Source organism: Macrobrachium rosenbergii, chromosome 27 (assembly GCF_040412425.1).
Source record: "Macrobrachium rosenbergii isolate ZJJX-2024 chromosome 27, ASM4041242v1, whole genome shotgun sequence".
Classification (NCBI taxonomy): Eukaryota; Metazoa; Arthropoda; class Malacostraca; order Decapoda; family Palaemonidae; genus Macrobrachium; species Macrobrachium rosenbergii.
Genome location: NC_089767.1, coordinates 7,249,948 through 7,273,252, shown reverse-complemented (window position 1 = coordinate 7,273,252; position 23,305 = coordinate 7,249,948). Strand labels below are relative to the sequence as shown.

At 43.7% G+C, this 23,305-nt stretch overlaps 1 protein-coding gene and 1 long non-coding RNA gene across 11 annotated transcripts in view; one reads left to right on the top strand and one right to left on the bottom strand.

The window, feature by feature from the left end:
* LOC136853388 (serine-rich adhesin for platelets-like) overlaps positions 1 to 13,526 on the bottom strand; it is a 54,462-nt gene extending 40,936 nt beyond the window's left edge. For all 9 annotated transcript variants that reach the window (XM_067128835.1, XM_067128839.1, XM_067128836.1 and 6 more), the window contains exons 1-3: positions 13,356 to 13,526; positions 1,710 to 4,742; positions 811 to 885 (exon numbers count right to left, since the gene is read on the bottom strand). In XM_067128835.1, coding sequence (XP_066984936.1) covers positions 811 to 885; positions 1,710 to 4,737 — 3,103 coding nt within the window. In that variant the 5' untranslated portion in view covers positions 4,738 to 4,742; positions 13,356 to 13,526. The remainder of the gene's footprint in view (positions 1 to 810; positions 886 to 1,709; positions 4,743 to 13,355) is intronic.
* Positions 13,527 to 16,369: 2,843 nt separating this feature from the next.
* Positions 16,370 to 23,305, top strand: part of LOC136853387 (uncharacterized) — a 108,437-nt gene continuing 101,501 nt past the window's right edge. The window contains exon 1 of one of the 2 annotated variants that reach the window (XR_010857442.1): positions 16,370 to 16,538. This is a non-coding gene — a long non-coding RNA (uncharacterized lncRNA). The remainder of the gene's footprint in view (positions 16,539 to 23,305) is intronic. The other variant, XR_010857441.1, reaches the window with a different exon arrangement.

The following is a 23,305-nucleotide window of genomic DNA, read 5'->3' as shown; positions in this document are numbered from 1 at the left end:
ACTGGCCGGTAAAGGAGTTCAATGAAGTAGTGGCATTAGACCTAAAGGAATACAAAAAAGGGGATATATACTTTCTGCATACGGTGGATATGGGAACAAGGTTCTCAAAATCTTGTGTGACAAGAAGTAAAGAACCCAAGGAGATAATTGAGAAAATTATGGAGACATGGCTGGGAACTGGTTTGGGACCCCCTGTGAAATTCTTGTGTGATAATGGTGGGGGAGTTTGGCAACAACAAGTTTCTGGAAATGTGTGAGAACATGAACATTTAAGTGATGATACAGCAGCATATTCTCCCTTCAGTAATGGCCTGTGTGAGCGTAATCATGCAGTTATAGACAAAATGGTGACGAAAATGATGGCAGAGCAACCAGAACTGCCTTTACAAGTGGCTTTGGCATAGGCAGTCAATGCTAAAAATTATCTCCAGATGGTAGGGGGTTTTAGCCCACATCGATACATGTACAGGCAGAATCCTAACCTGCCATGTAATATGAATGATGAACTTCCTGCACCAACATCTAATGAAATGGTTGCCAAGCATCTCAATGCTAGCTACTCTGCAAGGAAAGCTTTTATTGCTGCTGAAACTTCTCACAAAATACAATGGGGATGATAATTGGAAACTATGGCTATGTAATTACTTGGCAAGTTACTTCATATGAAAAAAAGAAATGACTGATAACTTAGGCTGAATCTGCAAAAAAAAAAAAAGGAAAAAAATCAATTAAGGATCACTAAGAACTAGTTAAGTTCTGAACAACAAAGTTAACATGTTTGTATAGATAATAAAAAACACTTTGAATTACCATTTTCTGTAGATAAAGGGACTTGGGAGCTTGGACACACAGACAGCAAGCCTGATTCTTCTTTTTTGAGCGTGTCTGGAAAAGGAGTTGACGTACACAAAGTCAGTTGACAAGTTAAGAGTTTTGGTGCAGAAAAAATGGTAAATACATACGGTAATCAAATCCTAGGTACTGTGCTTGGTTATTTCCTAAAAGAAATACAAAACACTGACAAAGTAAAGACAAACGAAATACAGGTAACATATACGAATTTTAAAAAATTTCAGTCTGGCCAGATTGGCTAAATCCAACAGTTTTAATCAAGTAAAGAAGAGCTGGAGAGTTGGCCAATGAAAAGATGCTCAATAGTAAGGGCTGCTTTGCTTCTTTATTTACCTCCCAATACAGTAAACCCCCCGTATTCGCGTTCTCATGATTCGCGGACTCACACATTCACGGGTTTCTCTGTGGAACATATCTAGCCATTATTCGCGGAAAATTCGCCCATTCGCGGTATTTTTCAAAGAAATATTCACTAATTACTGTGTTTTCATATAATGTTCATGAATAAATGCACTTCTTGTGATAAAACTATTAAAATACTCAGGTATATGCATTTTTACAGGGTTTTTCTATGTTTAAACTATCAAAACGGGCAGTTCTAAGTGTTTTTAGAGGGGTTTTAAGTATTCGCGGATTTTAGCTATTTGCGGGGGGGTGTGGGACGCATCCCCGCGAATATGGGGGGTTCACTGTAGTTCAATTTAATTTAAAACAAACCATCTTCACTTCAGCTGGTAAATGACACTGAAATACGCCTGTACAGTGCTTCAGATGATCAATTAAGTTAAATGAAGTACTAACTATACTGTACATTTCATTCTATCTCACAGGATTTGAAAGTATTCATATGTGCTTACCTACTCCAGGTGAAATATCAACATCATCATGGCTACAGAGGGTGTTAACACTCATATTTTCAGCTTTGTAGTCACTTGGAGAACTGGGAGTCACAGGATCTGAAGTTTCAGAAGTCAAGTTCGAGGCATCAGTGTCATCTTCGATCTCACCAAACATCCTCATGATGACACTTGCTACGCCGTGCTTCAATTGACATTCTTCCTCACTCGTCGAAGGCATGCCAATGAAGGCAACGTAATCTTGCAGCTTGTTGTAATCCTGTACTTTCTTCACTGTTCCACTATCTAAAAGTGCCTGGATTTTCTCTCTCAGTCTGACAGAGAGCGCCTGGAGTGAATTATTGGAAGACTGAATAGACACTTGGCTTTCTAAAAACGACCTCTGAAGAGAACTGGAAGAACTACTGTCTTCATTTTTCTTCTGCGCACGGCACTGATCTGATTTACTACCACTGCTTCTCAAGTTTAGTTTGGTTATATTTTCGTGGTTTTTGGCATTTTCACTGTTCTTTCTTGCCTTCAGATTCACCGGTTCTTCGTCTGATACCAAATTGGAAGATGGACAGCTGTCTCCTTCCGTATCTTTGACGTCAGAGAGTGTCTCATTGTCCGAGCTGCCACGAGATTTTGAGCTAACTTCGTTGCTGCTTGATAAGAAGACTTTCTCTTGGTTTCTAGTTACAGCGGTGATTTTCTGCAATTTTAATGACTGCTGAGACTTTTTACTTTCCCAAGCTTTGTTGCTTTTACTCTCCAGCTTCAATTTGGAAGACGCTTCAGCCGTGCTAGTTGCATTGCCCGAAGCTGAGCTGCTTTCAGGCTTCGCTCTACAACACACGGCAGTAACAACAGAAGTGCTGCTACCAACAGCAGTGCTCATGCTCGCAACTGCTTCAGTTCGTTTATCACTCGTGTCTCCTGAATACAGCAAGGATTGTTGGCTATTGCTCCTTCTATATTCTGAAGCAGGTCTTGAAGTCCGATTCAACTCCACTAAGCTACTCGCTTTACCTTCACTGTTCAGCTCCTGGAGTATTTCGTGAAGCCTTCCAAAAGTTTTCTTTGTCTTCCCGGCACTGCTTTTAACGGGCAGATCCAACTTTCTCGAATTTGAAGCGGTCGGTCTTTTTCTTGGTCTACGTCTGGGGCTATTTGCAGGACTTGAGAACCGTCCGTCGAAGTCTTCTTCACTTGATGACATTTTATATCTTTCCTTTGAATGCTGTCCCCTGTGAGACTTGGAAATTGATGACGCAGTGGGTTTTTCCTGATTTGATCGCTTGCTATGGCTAACAGTTCCTGCAGACTTGACGCTCATGCCTTTTGCACTCTTTCTGGTTGGTTTCTGTTTATCTGCAACATGAGTTGTTCCTTCTGGTTCTGTCCTCAGTACAGAGGCATAACTGCCAAGTGCAATTCTCTCTAATGTGCTCAACGAAGATGTAATTTGCTCAGGCGTATTACCAGCATACCCAACATCTGCTCCAGAATCCCACTCCAGTCGTTTACTCGACGCTGCACTTGACACAGACAGAACTGAGGGAGATGTTACTCTGTCAGAAGACTCTGGATGGTTGGTAGACTCAACAGATACCATGGAAGCCAAAGAAGTTTCTTGTTCACTGACTGTCGATACCTGCGGGCCCAACGGTGGCTGACTTAGGAAATGATCACGGTCAACGAAAACCTTTGCTTCTAGATTTGGTTCAAGCTCTAGCGATGCCATCATATCTAGCATTCTACCACGGATAGTGTTTTGAAACACTTTATGTTTACCCCTGGGGGCAATTAACCCACCAACAACAAAAGTAGGTTTTGGATTATGTTGTAAACTGCCTGTCTCTAAAACTTGTGAGGGCGATAAAAGGAGTGTGTCACCAGTACTATCAGTTTCACAACCCTGCACTTCTCCACGACTCATATCTAGAACTGTATTCACACTATCCGTATTTTCTGACTGACTTCCTAATGAACTGAGCTGAATATCAGAGAGTATGTTATCTCTCAACAACGTTAATCTTTTCTGTCCACCATCATCCTCAGACTCTTCTCCGTCTGTTGAACCTAAATCTTTGCGAGTAGCAGTTAGAGCATTCTCTTCACTCTGACCCACAACAGGTGGACGAATATTACTTTTAGTTTTGGCTTGGCTTGCAGTGCCCCTCCTTCCACCGGCTCTGTAACGAAGATCAACTTCAGCATCAGGGGTACTTAATCCTGCTGGGGAATTTCTCTCCATGTTCTCCAAACCTGTCCTGGTTGGAAGTGCGTTGCCTGCATACACTTGTGCACTGGCTGTCGTACTATCAGCACCTTCAACATCCCGGGACGGGCTAAGAGCTTGAGCTGCCCCGTCATCGGCAGAATTCCAATCAAGCCAATCTGTATCAGAGCCACTGCCTGTTCCATAATATGCACAAACACCACCAGGAACCATGAAACCTTCATCTCCCCCCGGTGAAAATATCAATTCATTTTTGGAAGACAGTGCATTGTTGATGTTGAGATCTAACGGCTGCCTGAAGACTCTCGACAGAGCTCCAATTCCAACCGTGGGAGGGCAATCTGACCCAGGTGTTTCTCCTCTCTGATGCTTCCAATGACCATCACTGTTTGCTTCCACGACATTTTGTCTACTTGCAGCGTCTGTACTCTGGGAAGGATCGGCAGTACTAAACGTTCTGCTACCTTCAGGTTCCCTCGGGAGATAAAATGTCTGAGATCTGTTGGATGAAAAGTTATTTGAGTTCAGAGGAGAATCTATGGATGAAACACCCTCAATTTCTTCTCGTTGCCCAAGGCTCAGTTCAGGCGAGTCTCCCTCTGAACTAACAGCAGATAACTGTACTCCATCTGTGGCTGTCATTTCAGGAACCAGGGTAGTCCACACCTCGCTGTCTGTGTCATCCAAAACGTTAAGTTCTGTGTCACTTGGAGGAAGACCCCCATGTCCACTGGAAATGCTAGAGCGAGATGGGCTGAGGTAGATCTCTGGTAACCCTTTCAGATCTTCCCTACTACTTGACATGGTACCTGAAAAGAGACAACCCCTGTAGTCAGAATATCTAACATAAAAAACATGAGCAAGCTTTGTATTGGAAAATGTCTGTTATTTTGTTGTTTAACTTGAGAACTGAAACATAAATTACAAAAAAAAAAAACATAGCATGAAGAAATTAACAGAAACCAGTAGAGTATACTATTTTTAGTATGTTTGAACAACGCATTAGCCACCTTATAAGGTAATGGAGCCAACTACACATGTACATTGGCCAATAAAAATAAGTAATTTCAATTATTTCCTACATATACAAACCACAGCGTTTTATATAGGAGTATCCTTCAGCACGAGTTGAAATCAGTTGTTGAAAACTTGGTAACCATGGCATGTATTGGTAAAAGGTAACTCAAGATTTCGAAGAAACCCATGCACCTGTGGTGACATGGGTCTCGTCTGAGATCCGTGCATCTGGAGCTCCTGAGTAACAAGTGTATCAATAATCAGTTGCTTTCTCTACCCGAGCGTCCAGGGAAACTCAAGCGGAGGTAAACTATTACTAATTTGTGGAGGTGACTCCACGATATTGGTAAAGGTAACTTGGGGTTTCTGCGTCACATACAGGACGATCTTCGGTTGCCCCCTCTACCCGAGCGTCTGAAGAAACACGGGCAGAGGCATGAACTAGTCCTGGAAACCAACTTCCTGGAACTAGCATTGGTGACACGAGTTACCTCTTCGACATGTCGTATCTGAGGAGACCCGCACACCCGGTGCTCGCATGTTGCAGGGTCTTGGAGAGACCCGCAGCATGATTCCTGAGTTGGAAGACACGGGAGAGCGCCCAGAAGAGATAGCACACAGGTAGGTTAAGGCGAAGACGACGATAACTCAATTCTCTTCTTCGACCTCTACCACAAGTCTGCTTCTGTTACAGGACCCTTGCACCATTCCCACACGTGGGAAAAAGTGCACACACTGGAATCTCTATCTCTCTCTCTCTGAGTCAAACCACGTTCTGTAGGAACTGGAGCAACAGCTGCTTGCATCCCCGTATATGAATCAAAGATGACAAATTTTATGAGTCGTATTTTTCCCAACTGTGCAAACCTGAGGGACCAGTCATTTAACTTTAAACAAGGTGGTGGAGTACACAGTTAACTACCAACTACTGGTGGGAGTCCCACCCACCAGTCGATATACACTGCACTTTGCCTTTTGGGACAGGGAGAAGAATGAGGGGTAGCGTGAGGTAGGCCTATGACTATAAAGCTATAAAGACCTCAGGTTTGTATAGTTAGGAAAAATACAAATTTGTCATTTGTTCCTAAACAATATACAAACCTTTCGGTCTTTATAATAGGAAGACTTACTTCTTGGTGGGAGGATTCTGAATGAGCTTCTGAACTGACTGGTAGTTTGCCTAACCTGGGTTTCCTACCTGGTCATGTAAGAGCAAAGGAAGGAGACCAGCCTCTGACATGTTGAACATAAGTCTGAATAACTTTATGTTCAACTGTCAGACTTCCAGACCTTCTGAATTAATGTATGTTAGCAGCCACATTGCTGTGAAAAAGGCTCGGATGAACACAGAGTGTCGGAGACAATAAAACTAGGGATAACTAATGGGTTTGTTTTATCGTCAGCCCCTCTCTCCCCTTGCTGGAGAGAGAGGAGGACTTCCATCTATTAATCTAAGATTATAGACAGCGTAGGCTCACCTGCACGACTCGCCCGACCAGCATGTGATGGATGGCAGCTCGTCCCTCTCTCTATAAGAGAGGAGAGATAAAAGCAAGAAGGGAGAGAGCCACTCTCCTGCTCATATTCGCTCTTTGCCACCGAACACCTTAGGCTAGATGCAAATTGTCCACTATGGGATCTGGGCAAGCTATGCAGCTTGTTGAGCAGCCACCACAGTGCCCAGGGAAAAGGAGTCCCAGGGCCTGTGGGCAACGTCCTGAAGGTCGAAAGATATGAGTGGACAGCCTACAACACTTTCTGTCTTAATATCTGTAAAACTGACGGGTTCTTCTGGAGTGTGAGGGATGGACCAATGTCCCTATCCTCATGAAGTACTTGGAATGAACTCTTGAACACATTGGCCTGCGAGTATATTCGTTCGATAGCCTCACAAGACTAGAAAGAAAACATGTTTTGAACACTTCTTTCTTAGTCGAAAAATTACTTAAGAATGGTCAACACTCAGGCTTGAGATGTCGAGTCCTCTGAAGATAGTACCGAAGCACTCTAACTGGACACAGTGGTATTCTTGTACTATTACTACTAACCAGTTTGTGATGGGACTCAATGTCACTCGAAAGTCTTGCTACGAGTTCCGGGACAAACTGGAGCATGACAGAACCTCACCTCGAGTGCCATAGTCTGGCAAGGGGTTCCGTGGAACCCCGTACAACAGTTGTTATCGAAACATGGGGATCAGAGGACCCCCGGGTGCTGGTGGAAGGTTCTTCACTGGCCTGGAAAGCTGACTTCTGGGGGCCGGTGTCAGAGGCATGGATGTCCGTGGAGACCCGTGCCTCTGTTGCTCTCATGGCACATGGTTCCGAAGAGCCCCGTACCACGGTTCCTGCATCTGTAGACAGGGGACAAGAACTGAGAGATCCCTTGCCTCTTCCGAGGATTGAAAATTGTTCCATGAGTTTTGGGAGATGTTTCTACTAACGACCGTGGAAGTGGAACGAAGGAACAGTAAACTGTACGAGTGTCACAGGGAAACTCGTCTGCAATGCATGACGGCCAAAAGCAAAACTGGAATGTTTACATCTTGGCAGGCGGGTATTCCTGCCCACCAGATGATAATTATTGCTTAACCACCGTGTCCAAGAGTTTAACGGCCATTTCCAGCTTCGCCGTAAGTAATTCCTAATGGAAAGGACCGATGGTTTGTATACCATTTAGGAACAACTGGAATGTTTACATCCGGGCAGGCCGGACTCCCACCTCCTGGACGGTAGTTAACTGCCTAACCACCTTGTTTGAAAGTTCAACGGTCATTTCCAGCTGCGCTGTATGTAATTCCTAATGTAAAGGACCGATGGTTTGTATATCGGGTCGGAACAAACAAGATTATTCACCTGGTTGAGCGCCCCCTCGGCAAGCAGGGACCACGGCAGCCCCAACGAAGCCTTTGTTCCTTCTTAGGGTCCCAAAAGGTTTCAAGGGGTGAAGAACAATCCACAGAAGAGGCCGTGGGCCCTTCCCCGAGATCACGGTGCTGACGAATCAGCACAATGATCTCTGCAAAGGTCCTCTGTATTTCAGGGTGTCTGCATCCTGAGGAAGAGGACCCTCGAGTCCTTCCAGGGTGTCGTCCTCCCGATCTACTCTACCAGCGGAAGGGAGAACCTTGGCAGATCCCTTCGATCCATCCTGAACTATTTGGGCATACGACCGAGTCGATCCAAGGACTGAGCCAGGAATGTAGGCCTTCAAAGTCGAACTCTGAGGAGAGGAATCTCAAGAGTTCCTCCTGTCTGTCTCACACCTCCCATTAAAACCTCAGAAGGTTAAGGGGAACCTTGCAAGAAGAAGACTGGACAGGGAACCTCCTCTCTGTCTCTCCAGGTGTTTGGACCCTCAGGACTGAGACACCAGGTTGGGAAACTGGCCGAGCACTGGTGGTAGTGCCAGAAGGAAGAACCGAGACACCTGCATGTCTCGGCTCTTTCTCTCGCCCTGTGCCTGAAGCGGGCCGGTGAGAGGTTCAAGATACTCGAGACTCCTTAGAGGCTTGAGTACTCGGAGTGACTCGCAAACGAGCACCCGAAACGGCACCAGTCTTGGCAGCGGACTTCTTAGGACTGGCGATGGGAGCGCAAACCAAGTTCTGCGTGCCCGCAGCTCATGAAACACAAGATGCTGGTGAGGTATGCAATTCATTTGTCAAGCCCAAAGGTCGGGAAGAGCTAACGAGAGATCCCACTACTTCCCCTGTGGAGGGACGCAGCCCCTTAGAAGCCCCGTGGTGGGACTGCTTGTTGGGGGGGGGGGAGGCAGCCTTCCCCTTCTTTGGCCGACATGCCTCAGAAGAAGAAGGGGAGGTAGCAGACAACGAGGACAAAGATGACTTCAATGAAGATGACGGCGACAAAACCTTATGGGACCTCTTCCTCGACTTCTTCTTCGCCATCTTTTTCAGGATGGCAATCAAGTCCCCCATCCCAGAGGGAGCAGCAGACATCACAGGAGCAGCCAGGGCAACAGGAGCAGCAGGCGGCAGGAGCATCACTAACAGGAGCCGTGGTGGGAGCGGCCGGGACAGCCAGGGTAGGCAGAGCAGCAACAGTGGCCCAGACAGCAGAGATCACAGGAGCAGCAGGGGCAGGAACCATCATATGGGGCACAGAGGAGTTAACCATCATTGACGGTACAGCATGGGACGGTGGGGCCACAGCAAAACCTGGAGGCGGGGGCACCAAATGCTGGGATGCCGGGACAGAAGTCACTTGGGTTGGGAAGTGTGACGAGGCAGTCACCGGCATCTTAGCGAACGCTGTCACTGTCACCGTGGTAGTCGTTGCAGTAGAGGCAATGTGGGTCACCACTGGAGCCCTCACCAGGTGAGACAAGAGGACCTGCAGGGATGGAGGGCCCGAAAGACCCAAGGAGCGCCAACCTGCATCCAAATCAGTCACCTGCTTGCCAAGGAAATGCTCGACCACCATACTGGAAGGAGAAAAGGTCGGGTTAGTGGAGGGAGACTCCTCTCGCTCCGAGGGAAAAATTCCCCCCCCCCAACTCGAGCGAAGGGAGGTCCCTGAAAGGAGGTCGTCCTGATTGCCTGATCCCCTCCGTCGTTCTACACCCCATGAAGCGAGCAAAGAAGACAAAGGAGAGACAGCCAGAAGGGGAAGCTCGCCAGGAGAGAGAGAGAGAAACAAGGAAGAAGGGTTGGCCATCAAGGGCGTAGTCGGGGGCGTATAACCCTCAGACGACACCTTGGCAGCCTTCCTCCAGTACTGTTTCCTCCCTTCAAACTTCACCCACTGCTCAGCTGACCAGGAGCAACACTCAACACAAGCAGATTCACATGAGCAAACACGCCCCCTGCAGGAGGAACAGAGGGTGTGAGGATCAAGCTCAACATACGAACAGAAACTAACGTATTTCTTGTTGCCAACCCCAGGACACACACACATACAAAGGGCTTGTCAGATTTGTGGGTTTGCATATCTAAAATCACAAACACATATATACTCAAGCAAAAACAAAGAAAGATCCCACGGGGAAAAAAAAAGCTCAACGGCAATCAGGGCAGAGAGGGAGGAACACATGTCTGCACCACACGACGGCCAAAAGCAAATTGGAATATTTGTGTATGGGCAGGTGGAACGCCTGCCTACCGGACAGTAGCTTACTGCCTAACCACCTTGTTCGAAAGTTCAACAGCCGTTTCCAGCTCCACCGTAAGTAATACCTAATGTAAAGACTGACGGTTTCTATATTGTACAGGAACAAATCAACAATATGAAGAAAATGCAAACAAATTCAAATGGCAGGCAGAGAAGAGAAGAAAATGTCCATCCTCGATGACGGCCAAAAGCAAAGTAAGTGTAAACCGAGTGGGTGGGCGGGACAACCACCCCGTAGTCAGCAGTTAAATACGCACTTCATCACCTTGTTTTAAGTTAAATGGTCGTGTTTCAGCTCCCGCTGAAAGTAATTCCTAATGTAAAGGACCGATGGTTTGTATATCATGTGGGAACAAAGGTTGTTTATTGTCACTAGGCTAACAAAAATATCAGATTCCCGTATAAGTGATTTCTTATACTTTTCCTGTTTTTACACATTTCTCATCTATTTTCCCACCTTTCCATAATTTTTTTTAAACAATACCTTACTCCCAAGTGAAAGTACTAATGTTGAGTTCTATAAATAGAATGGCTGAAGGTTTTATAAAAAAAATATTTCAATTTATAAAAAGGGCATTTTCACTTTTTGGTTGTAAAATCACACACAGCTGGGAATGTGAGTCAAAATAATTTCCGCAAAGAAAAGGTTATGGAGAATTAGGCTAGGCTAAGAGCAGAGCAAAAACAAGTAAAAGTAATTGAGTTCTATGTACAGCATATAATCAAGGCCACTGAAAACAGATCTAGCTTTCAGTGGTCTCGGTAGAATGCTGTATGAGCAGCGTACAATTAGGCAGCAAGAGAGACCAACTTCTTTTCCTCCATCTCTTTATTCCATCTTCTAGTTAAAAAAGTAAAAGAGAATGATAAAAGTATATTAATAACGTTATACTCTTGCGTAAATGCGTACAGCCATAAACAACCGAACGAGAAACTGTTGTTTTCCTAATAACCGAATCTGATAACAACAACTGTTTTGCTTGTATTTCAACCATCGTACAGTTAAACAATTACCGTAGTTATGTTACAAATGACATTAAGTACAATAGGTCTGATATATTTTTACATTAACCCTTATCCACTTCGGAGAAAAGATTGGTAAGGAAACATACTGCTAAATTTAGGCTGCAAGTTATAGCTGAAGCTGAGAAAACAATGTTCAAGCTGCTTATGACTATAAATTATCGTGCATCGGCAACATGGATGAAACTCGACCATAAATAAAATTGGAGAGAAAAGTATTTTAATCAAAACTACTGGGCATGAAAGATAAATACGTAAAGCTTGTATTATGATGAAATCAAGAGAAATTAGAGAATGGAATCTTGATTTTTTACACAAAACAAACATGCCCCCAAACGGCCAGCGGCCAACGTCATCTATTAACGAAAAAATAGTTAAATTAATTTTACAACGAGACGTATTTAAGTTATATTTCGACTTAAAAACACTTCTTATAACAAAAAATATCCTTGGCCCATATAAATAAAGTACCTAGTGATTCATTTACGCTAACTAGAAGCAAGAAAAGTGCTCTGAACTGAGTTAAATGTGGCAAAATAAACTTACTGCGTAATCGATTTCCAAACCAAAACACTGATCGCTAAGATCGCAATTTATAATACAAAAGCAATATGAGAATATATATTGGATACAGTATAGTAAAGCATAACTTTTTAAAAGATGCACATTTGTTATGTTGATGTTTGTACAATGCGATGTTAATATGTGAATATAGAGTACATTATAATGTAGGCTAGGCTACCGTAATGTATACGATAAACCATATTGTAGGCTAAGCCTTGTTTGTTATTCAATTTCTCTTTATACTGAATTATCATACGTCAATCTGCATTGAACCTGCAGAATTAGCTGACACTAATAATTACTATACCGCATATGTATAGTGTATACTGTGTAGTGTAGGCTAGGCTACTTTATATATATAGATGGTACTGATTACCCTAGTGTAGCCTACGCTATATTCAAGATACAATTTTTTCAACAAACGATGGGTTTTTTGGAACCTAACCCTATTGTAAGTAGGGCAATACCTGTAGTTTTCTTTTATAGAAAACTAAAACTCACTAGGCCTACCAAGACTAGGCTAGTAGGCCTTTTAATTGATAAAAATGCCATGATTTCGGTAAAACTACACAACCGCTCTGCACGGACTATTATGCCTACCTTGGAAATTGATTTTTCCTATAGTCTGGGAATGAAGGGGGTGGTGTTGTTTATTGTCAGTCAATTATTATTAACCTCATATCTACCTAGCATGGTTGGGACCCTTTGGGAACGTGGGGTTTTGTGTGGGGGAAATTGTTGGGAGAAAGACCGGACTGTCATGTTGTTGGTATGGAATGGTTCCGCGCATGCACAAGTCATCGGGGAGCCATATGTTCATGAAGGGACTGGCTAAGGAAACCCATTATAAAAGGAACAGTACTAGCATAATGTACCTTAACCTAACCTAGGCTAACCTAGCAGGCTGTGTTACTTAGTCGGGGGCCCTGCTCCTAAACTCCCTGGTGAAGGAGACTCCACTGCTTACCAAATACTCCCCTATAGGCGCATGCACGATAGCATCCCAGGGTACCAAGCGTATAAATAAATTCTTGATAAGCAACCAAAATGCTATAGGTTAGGAAAAGTCAATTTCCAAGGTGGGCGTAATACCCCATGCAGTTGTAGGCTAATATAGTTCTCCCTAAAAGCCCCCCACATTTTATGCCATTTTCCTGGATCTTCAGGGGACTTTGGACCTACTCACCCTTAGCCTACCCAACGTCCTGGGCTACTCAGGTGTCCGGTCAAGGTCCTCCTTAGGGACGAGACTATACTGGGATTGGATTATAGATTGAATTATAGATTTTTGGACAAAGGTCAAGCACTGGGACCTACGAGGTCATCCAGCACTGAAAGGGAAACTGAGAGTAAAGGAGGTTTGAAAGGTGGAACAGGAAAGCAGTTGCATTATGAAATGACTGTTAGGAGAGGGTGGAAAGCAAGAAGGAGGAAAGATATGAATGGAAGTAAAGTAAAAGGATTAAAAGGGTTTGCAGGTAGGGGCCGAAGGGACGGTGCAAAGAACCTATAGTAACGCCTACAGTGCATCCCGTGAGGTACACTGACAGCACGAACCCCCTACGGGGATGGGGCAGCTACGGTTATTACGCTTGATTTGACAGCTGTCCCGGTCACCATAATCGATTAAATGCTCTTCATTTGCCTCTCTGTCTTCGTAAAATCCTCTAAAATTATAATACGCACCTTCTGAAAGCAATACGATTTACGACCAGCGACGACAGCTTCCCGTTCACTCCCATTGTTTACAATTTTGTGTTTATGCGTCCCCAACTTTCGAACGTCACCAAGAGAAAGGTGCCGAGAGCCTCAGGTCACCATTTCTATAAAGTGGAAATGCTACGCCCATTCTGCAACTGTGAGAGATTTCATCCTCATAATAAGTCTAAAGTTCTTTTAAAGCTTCATTCATGGTCTCAAATCGAAGATGAATTAGAAATAAGCCCTTGAATTTGTGTATTTGTCGAGCGATGACGGTTTTCCCTAAACCTGACTTCAGATTAGGTTTGTATTAATTGTCAAGGTCTTGGGTGGAACCGTAGACCGCAGTGCAAAACTTGGAGAAAGTATTAGGGATTCAAAATTGGAATAATCCAAATGTTGACGTGTACTTTTCACTACTTTTATCTGTTTTTTGAAGTAATGTAACTTTTGCCACTTTAACAATGATCCAAGGAAATGAAACACAAAAATTCTATATAAATTATAAATGGCGTAGTTATCATTTGCATTCTGACGCAAGTCGATAATTATATAATTTCATTCGTCTTCGGGTGAATTTTTGTTTTAAATCAATAATTACACCAAATTTCCAATTTCAAGGTTTCACACATTTCCTGAGATACAGCAAGGACACACTTTTCAGTAAATTATCTATAAGGCCCATGAACTTTCTTGGAATTTTTTTTCTAACAGTTGTTTAGGCCGTGGATTCACGAGAGTATGGTCTTGAATTGCGTATCTGGACAGATAGAATAAATACCCCCTATGAAAGACCATATTTCAAAACTTTTGTTAGCCATTTCTGTTCATCTGAATTAAATTTGTGCTCCTTATTCCTGCTCTGGAATTATCATAAGATAAAGTCGTGTGCAAAATCCTGTGATTTGGACTTATTAAGTGCTGTCGTTACTTTGCATTTTGACCTATTTGCAATAGTTACTTACTGAACCATTATTATGCTGAAACATTATCATAAATTGTCACGAAGTTTATATGTTTAGCAAATACCACTTAAGCTATACGGTTAACCAGTTCTAATTCGTAATTATTCCGCTTCTTGTAAGATTTCATTAGAAATTGCATAAAGAACTCGTATTTGACTCGAAATTAAGCATTTATGATTTCTATGCATATGAAGTAAGAACAAAAGCAAATATATCACTGACAAGAAAGAAGAACTGTTTGTATAACAGGAAACAAAATATCGATTAATGCTAGAACCAAACTCAAAATATAACAGGTCGACCAGCGCGCAGATTAACCTTTCAAAGGTCGTGGTCGCCGATGTCGTGTCACACAAGCAGTTGGTCCTTTCCAAGGCTACTGTCCTATACCCATCGAATGCAGTTTTGTCAAGCCACCTACAGAGCCGTCAGTGTAGTCTCCATCGGACGTGTCATTCGCTAAGTCTCCGCTGAGCAAGTTTTCTATGGTGGCGTCCCATTTTCTTCGCCTGTACAATTAGTCACGCCTAACGTGCCAGGTCACGCGATTTCAATCATTTAAATTTCACTTCTGTCTATTTTCACATTGTAAAGTGTACTCGATCGCTGTTTTTATTGTTATTTATTATTTACATGCTCGTTTTTTTGCACCTTTACAGGTTATTCAGCCTCAGTTTTCAGTTGTTTCTGTAGTGCACAGTGGTAATTCTGAATTTGTTTGTGTACAAGCTTTAACAGCGTCGGATAACTGTTCAGTTTATATATATATTTGCGCATACGCACATACGAAACTTTTGGGAGCTATGAGAGAAGAGCTGTATTGAACAAGTTAGAGTTTAACGAGAGGAAAAGATTAAAAAGAGAAGGCACTTAGAGACAGTTCTTAATAGACCAGTCCCCCCAGAAGAGGATATACCACTTGGTCAGGAAGATTTAAACATTGATGAAGGTGAGAGCAGCCTAGAAGAAGTAGTTAAGGCAATAAAACAGTTAAAGAATTATAAGGCACCAGGAGAGGATGGTTTATTCCCGGAAATGTTTAATGTGGAGGAGGGTAGATTACTATTTGTCTTGAAGATATTATTTAATGAGATTTGGGTAACGGGAATAATACTTTCAGGTTGGAAGAATGGTATGATCATTAAAGTATATATATATATATATATATATATATATATATATATATATATATATATATATATTGCAAACCTAGAGCACTTCTGTCTTTATTCCCTACCATACAACAATATTAGGAACAAATTAAGGTTTTCTCAACAGCCATGGTACTACTACTACGTACTATTACTACTATACTGAGACAGGAAAGAAATCCGTAACTAGACTGTGGGATAATGATAAGTGAAAAGCAGAGTTAGGAACTATGTTGAATCTAGAAATTTACAAAAAAAAAGGAAAGGAGAAACTAAAGAAGAGCGAGTATACGACAACTTTTTGCGTCACTAAATTTCTTCAGAACAAGAACAAATATATTAGAATTGATAATAGAAACGGAAATATTGGAGGAAGTTTCACCTGCAATTTCTGTGAAATACAGCAGAAAATCTAATTAGTTTTTTGTGGTTATTTTGTCAGGCATCCAGAAAGAAAAGGAATTTTGCTTCGAACTACGGTAACCGAATGAAGAGGAGGGAAATGAAATAGCTGGAAAATTTCTACTCAGCGAACGTAATATCGAGAAGAAAAAATAAATCTTAACTTTGGAAAAAAATGCAAAAGAAATAAAAGAAGAAAACCCCACAAGTATCAAAACGCTACACGAGCAACCGAGGCGCCGTTGCAAAGGCAAGGCCTCCATCTGCACCTGAGCCCAGATCTGTCGAAAGAAGAAATTGAAAATAGGAAAGCATTTATAAAAGATTTATGGTAGTACAGAGACTTCTTCTTCTTCTTTTAACGTGCTTTTATTCCCATTTTTGTATGGGGTAAGCACAATAAACTTAAACACTGACAAAGGAGAATAAAACAAACAAGGGTGAGCCGTTTCAAAGGGTAACTCCGCCTAATACTACTACTACTACCTGCAGGGTTCGTCGCCGTCGTCGCGTTTGAAACTGTCATTTTGTGTTTGTGGAAAGATCGTTTCAGTTCAAGGTTTATAGTGGTTTAGAAAAGTGACAGTACCGGAGATTTGTGACTGAATCAGTTGAAAGATAAGCGAAGTCAAAAGCCGAGCCAGTACCAGGTAAGCCTAAACAAGTATTTATTCCTACACGGTATACAAACCATCGGTCCTTAACATTAGCAATTACTTACGGCGAAGCTGGAAACGGCCGTTAAAACTCTAGAACAAGATGGTTGGGCAGTAACTACCTTTATTCCAATTTGCTTTCGGCCGTCGTGCGCTGCAGACGTGTTTTCGGAGCTAGCTTAGGCCCGTATGCCTGATTGTCGTGAAGCTCTTCTTTCCTGGTGGGATCTTTTGTTTTTGTGTGTATATTGTGTATCTGATATTATTTAATAGACAAACCCACTATTTTGATAGCCTTGCAGTAAAGCCGTCTTTCCCCAGAGTGTGATTCTTGGGGCGGGCGGCCAGTGTCTTGTGCGAGAATGTTGCTCTTTGCCGTCTGCGCCGTGGGCGGCTTTGAGGGAAGGAATCTTGGTAGAACTAAGTTATAGGTACACGGCCGGTATTTAGCGAGAAATGGCAGTTTCTTATAGTATTTTGGATGCTTATTAACAATTTAACGTTAATTTTTGGCGGTCGGGTATAATTAACTTAGAATTTACCTTTGAACTCTACCCTACGGTAAGGGGGAACCCCGATGGGAATCGGGGGTTTCCATACGCGATCTTCACGAGACAGAGCACCGGTATGTCTGTTTCGAATGGTTCATATCCCGTCTGGCAAGTGCAATAACTTGTTAACGTATGGGTAACTCACCCCCCCGGGCCAGTACTAAACACGGCGAAGGGACATTCCATTTGGCCGACAACAAACAAATGCACCGCCAGTGTCAGAAGCCCTAAAAGTGTAGAAAAAACCAGTTTACAAGGTACTGCACTTGCCAGACGGGATATGAACCGTTCGAAACAGACGTTTATACCTGTGCTCTGTCTTGTGAAGATTTTGTTAGGAAACCCCTTGTTGGATGTACTTCAGGGGACAATTACAGGTTAATTACAGCCGACCGCCAAAAAATAACGTTGAATTGTAAATAAGCAACCAAAATACTATAAGAAACTGCCATTTCTCGTTAAATACCCGCGGTGTCTCTATTACTTAGAAATACCGGAATCTTTTCAGGAGGGGATTGCTGGGCATCGTTGGAAGGTTATTCGCTTTCGACGGCGCCCCTGGTGACTGCCCCTTCGTTCCTCCTGGTAGCTTCCCTTCTGGCTATCTCTCCTTCGTCCTCTCACTCGCTTGTTGAGCGAAGATTCTTGAGGAGGTGAGGGGGGCCAGCGGTTGGACAACCACTTCTTAGGGGCCTTATCTCACCTTGTAGGACAATCCCCCTTGGAGCGAGAGGCGTTTCCCTTTACTAATCATTTTTTGCTTTTTTCTCCAAGTTGACAGCGAGCACTGTAAGGCGCAGCTGAAGTTCCCCTGTGGCAGGAAGGCTGCCCTCATGCAGTAGATATTTCGACGATGACCATGGTGACGATAATGGCAAAGATCCCCACGTCAGTGTCTATGCTGTGCCCTGACAAGGGGGACCAACCGCTGTTTGTTCTCTGGCAGTGCTGTGCCACTGCCTCCTGTCGTACCTGTGGTCCCGTCCATTCCTGCTGTGCCTCCTGTCTTTTTGCTCCTGTTGGCCTGGTGGCCAGTCACAGGGCCGTTCCTGCCATGCCTCCTGCCTGAGCTGCCTGGTTGCCCCTGTCGCTGCTGCTAACGTTCCTGAAGTTCCTGCCAGCTGGGCTGCTCCTGTCATGCCTCCTGCCTCAGCAGCTGCCTGGTCGCTCCTGTTCTTCTGGTGTTCCTGTAGCCTGGGCTGCTGCTGTTGCGCTTCCTGATTTAGCTGCCCGGCTGTTCCTGTGTTTCCTGACCACCATCCTGTAGAAGATGTTGGAGAAGAGGTCGAGGAAGAAGTAATGTGAGATGTGGTCATCGTCTTCAACTTTATCTACGACTTCGTCGCTTGCTGCCTTCTCCCCTTCTTCTTCTGAGGCTCGTCAGCCGAGGAAAAGGCTGCCATTCCCTCCCCTAAAAAGTCCCACTAAGGGGCTGCCTCACCTCACGGGGAGGCAGTGGGATCTCTTGTTGGCGCTTCCTGACCTTTTGGCTTGGAAACCAAATCACTTACCCCAGGGTCTTGCAGTTTGGGAGTAGCAGGCTCGCAGACTTCAGTTCCGCTCTTGTTGCCATTCTATGGGTGCTGTGTCGGATGCATGACTTTGTCGAGTCACACCGAGCGCTTGAGAATCTTCTGAGTCTCGTGCATCCTGAACCAGTGTCAGAGAGACCTCTCACGATCCCGGTTCTGGCACAGGCCGAGAGAAAGAACCAAGACTTGTAAGTGTCTCGGTTCTTCCTGCCAGTACTGTTTGGAGTGCTCAATCAGTTCCGAAACAGTGCTCGGTCAGGTTCCCAGCCTGGTGTTTCAGTCCTGAGAGTTCGAGCGCCTGGAGAGGCAAGGAGGGGGTTCCCTTCAGAGGTCCTGCGGGACCTCTGAGGGATGACCTCTCTTTGGAGAGGCAGTGCGTTCTCTCGTTTGGCTCTTCCCGCCCCTTGGGGTCGGGAACCGATTTGCATTCCCCATTGGGGTCTGGTGTCTCAGGGGCTTCAAGTGTGCGACCTTTCAAGGCCGTGCTCTCTATTTCAATTCTTAGGAGTCTGCGTCTAAGCCTTATTCTGTGCCTGTTCCTCCTCGGTTTTCTTTGGAAGCTGAGAGGTGCTTACTCCCAATGATTATTATTACAAGATTTGGGAGTCTTGTTGAGCGTTTGAACTCCTTGGAATCTCAAGCGCTAGGCGCTCAGATTCCTTGGGAACGCAAACGCTCGACTTGTGAGTTATCAAGTGTCCGGGATTCTGTGGAATCTCGGGCACTCCCCAAACCAGTACTGCGGAGTTCACTCTCCAGTCTGGTTTAGGCACAGCACGGGAGAAAGTGTCGAAACCTTCAGATGCTTCAACATCTCCTGTCTGCTTCGTTTTGAGTGCTCATTCAGTTCTGAAACTCATGTCACGGACCCTTGGGTTCGAGCACTTGGATTAGCAGACAATAATCCCCTTTAAACCTTTTTCTTGTGGGGCTTCGGCCTCACAGCAAGTTAAAGCATGTCTTGAGGACAGCGCTAGTTCACGGCCAAGCTTTCCCGGCTCGGCTCAGCCCTGCTTGTTTGGCTAGCCACCGATCACGTTTACATGATCGGTTTGTATCAGCTTTGCCCACTCGCCCAGCCCCTGATCTTGTTTCGAGACTGACTTGCTTGCCCACCCCGATCGCATTTATGTGGTTGACTCATGCTGTTCGGCTTGCGCGTCCAGCCCCCGATCGTGTTTACGTGATCGGCTCGGTTCGGCGAACCAAATGCTGTCGAGGTTCTCCTTCCTTCAGGAGACTCAGCTCAAGTGAACTTTTGCTCTTTTCAGGTTAGCACTTCGCTGTGGCGTTGGCGATCTCTTTCCTCCTTGCCGCCATCATCACCTCTGGTTGATGATCACCCACGGTCGGCCTCCCCTGCTAGTTGTTCTAGCAGGAAAGGTAAGAGTGCTTTTCTCCTCTCCTCTTCCCTCAAAACCTTTCGGTTGCTGCTGGGGGATGCGAGTCAGATAGAGAGGACTCCGACGAGTTTTCTTATCGGAGTTCTGCTACAAGGATGTACATCTTGGGCTCAGTTGTTGGATCGGCTCACTGTACATTCTGGCGAGGTTATCCCTCCAAGGAGAAGAGATCGCGAGTGTTGCGCCCCAGGACTCGGTCTTCTTCGGGATGCGGACACCCTCAATTTTCTTTTTGTAGAGATCGCAGTGATCTCAGTGAGAGGACTACGGCATCCCTTGTGAATACTCTTCACTGCTCCTTGCAGGGGTTTTGTGGCTGCCATGGTCCTTGCTTGCTATAAGGGCTTTCTCGACCAGGTGAATGCCTTTTCTCTGGACAAGGAGTTCATTTGGGTCAAGCCACCCAATCAAGCTCCTTCCCCTTCCTCTTCCTCGACAGAAGTGATCCTTTTTAGTTCTTCGTTGGAGGGGTGGGTAGAGCTCTCGGCTAGCACGCTGTTGGCCCAGCGTTCGACTCTCCGACTGGCCAATGAAGAATTAGAGGAATTTATTTCTGGTGAGAGAAATTCATTTCTCGTCATAATGTAGTTCGGATTCCACAATAAGCTGTAGGTTCCGTTGCTAGGTAACCAGTTGGTTCTTAGCCACGTAAAATAAATCTAATCCTTTGGGCCAGCCCTAGGAGAGCTGTTAATCAGCTCAGTGGTCTGGTTAAACTAAGATATACTTAACTTCATAATGCTCCCTCTCATTTGTATATAGAAAATGAAAGGGTGTCGGTACTCCCATACAAACAAAAACCATTACAGTGCCTCAGTTGCTTCAGATATGGTCATCCTTCTCGAGTCTGTAAAAGTGACAAGTTCTGTGACAGCCGTTCTGCACTAGTACATGGTGAGTGTACATTAGGCACTCAGTGCTTCTTTGTAATTTGAGTCATAAGGCCAGTGGTAGAAAATGCCCACATTTCCAAATGGAAACAGCTGCTCTTCTAAAATCAGATGCAGAGCATGTAAGTGTGGATTATGCTAGAAGACTTCTAAGTAAAGAAATAAATATGCTAAGGCCTTGAAATCATATATCAGCAAGCAAGATAAACCAAAAAGGCCAGGTAGGCCAATGAATGCAAACAGAGAGAGAGAGAGAGAGAGAGAGAGAGAGAGAGAGAGAGAGAGAGAGAGAGAGCTGGTGTTTACTACGTATATAAATGAAGCCTCCGCACAGTAGCTTGGGACAAGACTAAGTCTTGACTTGACAAGCTGGGGGTGAGTGAGTATGCAGTAACCTTGAGTTGCTTACGTGTGAAATTTGGATTTTAAATATTTTTATGGTGATTAGGGATCAAACATCAACAGTGATAAAATATTCTCTTTTGTACTGTTATATATGTTTTGCGGGAAAATGTTCCTTGTGCCATAAATCGCCATTGGCAACTTCAGACATCAGCGTACTGTTACTCTGTTGTTATAATGGCATGTAGGGAGGTTATTGACTGTGAATCTTTAGTCACAGAGGTGGAGCAAAGACCAGTTCTCTATGATTTTGAACTGAAAGAATATATTGATAAACGTGTGAAAGATATGGACTGAAGTATGTGAGGCCAGTTTTCAGTAACTGGAATGATCTCACATCAGAGGCTAAAAAGGAAAAAGGTAAGCTTTTATATAATCATCTGTATTAAAGAACTAATATATACTACTGTACGTTATATTTTTGTCAAAAAACCTACTTTATAATGTCTATACATTACAGTATACATGTGTCACAAACATAAAGGCCATGTGCAATACCAGACAATTTACAAAGTGACAGTTGATACACAGAGTCCTCTTTATTTCTGTCACAGTAAACCCCCTGTATTCATGGTCTCACTATTCGCTGACGCACCTATTAGCGAATTTCTCTGTGGAACGTATATGCACATTATTCGCTGAAAATTCGCCCATCCGTGGTATTTTCCACTGAGAAATATTCACTGATTACTGTATTTTCATGTATTTTTCATGACTAAATGCACTTTTTGTGATAAAACTATTAAAATACTCAGGTATAGGCATTTTAGAGTTTTTTTTTTGTGTTTCTACTATCAAAATAGGCAGTTCTAAGTGTTTTTAGAGAGGGTTTTAAGTATTCGTGGATTTTAGCTATTCGTGTGGCGGGTGCTGTACACATCCCCTGCGAATACTGGGGGGTTTACTATATCCGACTGATGTAGCCTGGTAGGCATCTCTGAATTTGATTATACTGCCATGGAACAGCCCCTTGAGGTGTAGTGAATATGAGGCAAAATAATCTCTTGATGGTTTTTCCTCTCATATTATTTAGTTAGTGACAAAATATGGATTTAATTTAGTTGTGATGCATATACAGTATCTGGTCTGAAATTACCTGTCTTCAAAGATCAGTGCAAGAAGGAGCTGTGGTTTGTTTCTTGATGCCAGTAGAATGTGCATTGAATTTAGACTGGATATAATTATTTTTAGTATTCTCAGACTCTTCTTGCAGAAAATTAGGTACATTTAGTTTTATCGCACGATTTATTTCATGTAATGTTTAAGTGGGCTTCAGGAGAATGGTGAATTATGCGTTGATAAGAAAATATACACAATGTGCAGTTGGGCTTCCGTGCTTACCTGAAAAGTTACTGCCAACCTTTCCTTTGTTGACACACATTTCCACGTGTTCATGTCCTGATGACATATTATAGGTACAGTTATAATAATCAGATTATTAAATGTTTCGTCACTCAATCCAAAAGTAGCTGTAAATTTTTCAGGGTAAGACTTCAGGTCTGCAGATATGTGGAACTTTCCCCGTAGCAGTCTTTGGTTAATTATCGGACGCACCTAGTACTTTAGTCTACGTATCCTTTCCTCATTCTTTCTCGTCAGTAGCAAAGCACAGGCACATACAACTTCAAAGGTTATCCATGGTGATACTGTTGGGAAATTCATCTGTGACTGCCACAAATAGTGCCTATTCTGTGGATACAAGCTGGTGTTATCAGCTGCCTCTAAATGGTTTGATGGCTGACCACTTAGTGGCCAGGTACTTTCTCCTAAAAATGTCATGCGTGCAGGCAGCCTTAGTGTGGATCCATAACATTACTACATTTAAAATATTGTCAGGATCGTATATATTTATGTTGATTTTAGATAATTAAGTAATTAAAGATACTGTTAAGAAAGCAGAGATAAGGACAGGAGAAAAAGTGAGATTTATTCGTACAGTTAACAAATTTGACATCAGAGTAATGCAAAGACAAGTAGAGATAT